Source organism: Monopterus albus, unplaced genomic scaffold, assembly GCF_001952655.1.
Source record: "Monopterus albus unplaced genomic scaffold, M_albus_1.0 scaffold236.1, whole genome shotgun sequence".
NCBI classification, from domain to species: Eukaryota; Metazoa; Chordata; class Actinopteri; order Synbranchiformes; family Synbranchidae; genus Monopterus; species Monopterus albus.
In genome coordinates this window covers 617991-622018 of record NW_018128116.1, presented here as the reverse complement: position 1 = coordinate 622018, position 4028 = coordinate 617991, and the positions used below count along the sequence as shown (strand labels likewise).

The following is a 4028-nucleotide window of genomic DNA, read 5'->3' as shown; positions in this document are numbered from 1 at the left end:
TGCTGAACCTGTCCCAGCAGGATTATGCCAACCGCATTGTGGAGCCGAACCAGTCCCTGAAGGAGGCCTGGTCCTCTGACCAGAAGGTCAAAGCTCTGAAGATTGTCATCCAGGTAACCTACTGGTTGAAAACACTCATACTCAAAAGAATGGGGTAAAAAAAAACAACTATATATTGTCTTCATCTGTGTCTACATTATCCGATGTTCTCTTTAATGACATGAGTGTTGATCTGTGTTTCAGTGCTCCAAGCTTCTGTCTGACACCTCTGTGATCCAGTTCTACCCCAGCAAGTTTGTTCTCATCACCGATATCCTTGACACTTTTGGTGTGTGAAGAATCCTCATTTCCCTCAGCTCAATTCATGTAAAAAAAAAAAAAAAAAAAAATTGCAAGTTTTTTGAGTATAGTCTTGCTTGTTTTTAGGTCGGCTGGTGTATGACAGAATCTGGACCATGTGTTCAGACTCAGGACCTTTACCAGGTATGGACCAATCATCTGCAGCCAGTAGTATTCTTGAGACTCACTGCACTGATTTGTTCATTGTTTGTGTGTCACCTGGTGATCTCTCTTCTCAGACTCATTCACTGTAGAAGATGTGAATGACACAGCCAAGGAGACCTGCCTCAACTGGTTCTTCAAGATCGCCTCCATCAGAGAGCTCCTTCCAAGATTGTATCCTTTACTAGCATCAGCACAGCTGCACTGTTCAAATCTGGACTCAAACTCAACTTGAACCTGAACTAAGGCTTGAACTTTGGTTGTTCTGACCCTGACCATGAAGATTCACTTCTTACCTGGTCGATAAATTCAAGTCTTTAACCTCCATGAACAGATATGTAGAGGCAGCCATTCTCAAGTGTAACCGCTTCCTGAACAAATCGTAAGCTCATACTGTTTATTTACCTTAATAAATGTTTGCAACCCCAGTTTTCCATTAGGTCTCCATTTAAGTTTGACAGAAAACTGTGTCCTTTTTGTCTCCTTCTGTCCATCCTGGCTCCACAGTGACATTCAGGAGACTCTCCCTCGGCTGACAGCTATGATCAGGGGGATCGGAGACCCTTTGGTGGCTGCGTACGCCAGAGCTTACCTCTGCAGAGTGAGCCCGCTGATGCTTTGTTCACATGCTCAAAACTTTTCATTCATCCTGAATTTTTCTCTTTTTTGCAGACTTTCAAAGGCCTTGCTTTCCTGTCAGTTTGTCTTTACCTCCACCCAGATATCCCCACTAACAAGCATGTTACTGTGTCATACACTGGCATTTTAATAGGCCAGTTACAGCACGTGCACATAGAAACAGATTAAAGGACATAAAAGCTCACACTACTTTCTCTCTGTAGGTGGGCATGGAGGTGGCCCCCCACCTGAAAGACAGCCTGAACCGCAACTTTTTTGACCTGCTCGGCACCTTCCAGCAGATCAGCGGAGAGAGCGTCCAGAGCCAGCTGGTGCAGCAGAGGGTGGAGGTGCCCGAGTACCTGACTCTCTACTCGCCCGCCATCAGCTGGATCCTGCAGTGCATCGCTTACAGAGCTCCAGAGGTTCACAGTCGCATACATTATTTACCTTGAATTTTTCACACTGAAAGACATTGTAATCACAAAAAAACTTCCATGGTCTATAGTTTTAGGTACAGTCGGTCTGTTCTTCATGCGATTTGTGTTTCCCTTTCAGCCTCTGCTAATGGAGATGATGGAGAGATGCAAGAAACTGGGAAACAAGTGAGTGCTTTTAGGACACAATAATGCTGTTGGTGAAAGATGAAATGCTACTGTCTTTATTTCCTGGCCTTAGTTCAATTAAATAAAATCTTCACTAATCTTTAAAATAAATTTTCAGATTAAAAAAAAAACAACTAAGGGTCACAAGATGGTTAACAGGAAAGGACAGCAGACAAAAAAATGTTTCTGGTAGAAATGTATTTCTGATTAATACTTACTCTAGTAGTTTTTCTCCATCTCTTAATATCTCTTTAATGCCACCTCCTAAGAGTATTAAAAAAAACAAGAAGAATAAACAACCAGTGACAAGGGTTCATGAGCAAAAAGCTTTGAGACTGCATGATGAAAATTCAGTTTATAGATCCAAATAGTGTTTACAGGTTCAGAGATGTACTTTTACAGAGGCTTTGTTTAGTGTTTCAGTGGTTTATGGTGGTGGTCCAAAACAAGAAATGTCCTTTAACGTGTTCCTGTTTCCCACAGTGCCTTGCTGCTGAATTCGGTTATGAGGGCGTTCAGGCCGGAGTTTGTTGCAGCCAGAGCCGCTGACTTCATTGGGATGATCAAAGACTGTGATGAGGCTGGCTTCCCAAAGGTCAGAGGGCGCTAACAGATGGTTATCCAGTACATGTAAATGAATTTTTTTTTTTTCTGTGACATTGTTTATTGTTTCCCTGAATATATGTAAATTGATGGGGAAAAGGCTGGTGACAGATGGTGGAGTAAAGGAAATTTAAGTTTATTCTACTATCGACCTCTACTGTGATGTATGTATGAATGGAAATGTGATCGTTGTCTTCAGCACCTCCTGTTCGGATCTCTGGGTCGCAGTCTGGCTTGTGCTGACCCTCCAGAATCAGAGAGGCTGACGATCCTGAATGAAGCCTGGAAGGTCATCACCAAAGTCCGCAGTCCTCAGGTACTCTGAGATTGACGCTAGCTTTACAGACACTGCTGTTTCAGTCTAAATGTTCCAGATTATCACTCACAATTTGATTGTGGTCTTTAGGATTACATCAACTGTGCTGAGATCTGGGTGGAGTTCACCTGCCGACACTTTACAGTGAGTAAGACGCAGGAGAGAGGATTAGTCAAATCACTTTGTCATTTAGAAGACAAGAACTGTTCTTCTCCTGCTTTATTCACAACTCTTTCTCATACTTTTGCTAAGAAACGCGAGGTCAATACCATTCTGGCTGACATCATCAAACACATGACCCCCGACCGAGCTTTTGAGGATGCCTATCCTCAGGTTAGAAGCTCATGGGCCAACAGCATGATTTACACTGCTGCCTTTAAAATGAAACCTTCCTTGACTTTATTCTAGCTTGTTCGTTACCGCTGACTGTGTTTGTGTTTTGTTCTGCATGTAGCTGCAGTCAGTGATCAGGAAGATCCTCACCTACTTCCATGACTTCTCCATCCTCTTCTCCACGGTGAGTGTTTTCCAGTTCCGAATGCATAAAATGAAACCTCGGACAGTCTGAAAATGACTAGTGACTTGTCATCATCATGCACACAGGAGCGTTTCCTGCCATTTCTAGACATGTTCCAAAAGGACAGTGTGAGGGTGGAGGTCTGCAGAGCCATCATGGAGGTCTTCATCAAGTAAGAGCCCCCTGAAAGTTTGGTGACATCATAACATTTATTTTCTTTGGGACAAAAAAGTGATGCCTTCTTAGAAATATTTCATTAGAAGTTTAAAAGTCTGTATGTTTGTCTCTGGCAGACACCAGGTGGAGCTCACCAGAGACCCGGTTATACTCAACGCCATGCTGCACATCTGCAAGGCCATGCACGACTCTGTGACAGATTTTTTTATTTGTGTGTGTGTGTGTGTGTGTTATATCTGTAATTACTTTCATAGCTGTTCTCTTTTAGGGGTTTGGGAGATTTATTTGTAGTCATGTTTTGGTTTCTTTTTAATACGGGCCTGCTCAGTCTACACACAGTAACCCCTCTGCTCTCTGTTTTGCAGCGCTCTCACTCTGGAGGATGAGAGAAGATCTTTGGCTCTCCTGATCATCGGCTTCATACGCATGGTGAGGCACCTCAGAAACTGTGCATTTGCTGGGGACTTTTATTAGCTGTGGATCAAGACTCATTTAGTTCTCTTGTGAGAATTTGTGACAGCAGGACAGTGTATGTGCTAAAGACACTACAGCTCCCATTTTCCTGTTTATTTCTATCGTTTTACTTTTCTTTTCAGCTCTAACAGTTAACAAGAGTTTGTCTTTTTTTTCTTTGCACTAGTTAGCTTAGTTTGAAGCCTGAAACTAGCCAAAATGACAAAATGTCATGAAT

At 42.7% G+C, this 4028-nt stretch overlaps 1 protein-coding gene across 1 annotated transcript in view; it reads left to right on the top strand.

The window, feature by feature from the left end:
- vps35l (VPS35 endosomal protein sorting factor like) overlaps positions 1–4028 on the top strand; it is a 10800-nt gene that overhangs the window by 2627 nt on the left and 4145 nt on the right. The window contains exons 7-22 of the mRNA XM_020620350.1: positions 1–113; positions 244–328; positions 427–483; positions 579–675; positions 836–883; positions 1009–1102; positions 1344–1544; positions 1678–1724; positions 2208–2319; positions 2527–2643; positions 2734–2787; positions 2896–2976; positions 3098–3160; positions 3247–3332; positions 3454–3532; positions 3701–3766. The exon at positions 1–113 is cut by the window's left edge and continues 16 nt beyond it. Of these exons, the coding sequence (XP_020476006.1) occupies positions 1–113; positions 244–328; positions 427–483; positions 579–675; positions 836–883; positions 1009–1102; positions 1344–1544; positions 1678–1724; positions 2208–2319; positions 2527–2643; positions 2734–2787; positions 2896–2976; positions 3098–3160; positions 3247–3332; positions 3454–3532; positions 3701–3766 (1400 nt within the window). The remainder of the gene's footprint in view (positions 114–243; positions 329–426; positions 484–578; positions 676–835; positions 884–1008; positions 1103–1343; positions 1545–1677; positions 1725–2207; positions 2320–2526; positions 2644–2733; positions 2788–2895; positions 2977–3097; positions 3161–3246; positions 3333–3453; positions 3533–3700; positions 3767–4028) is intronic.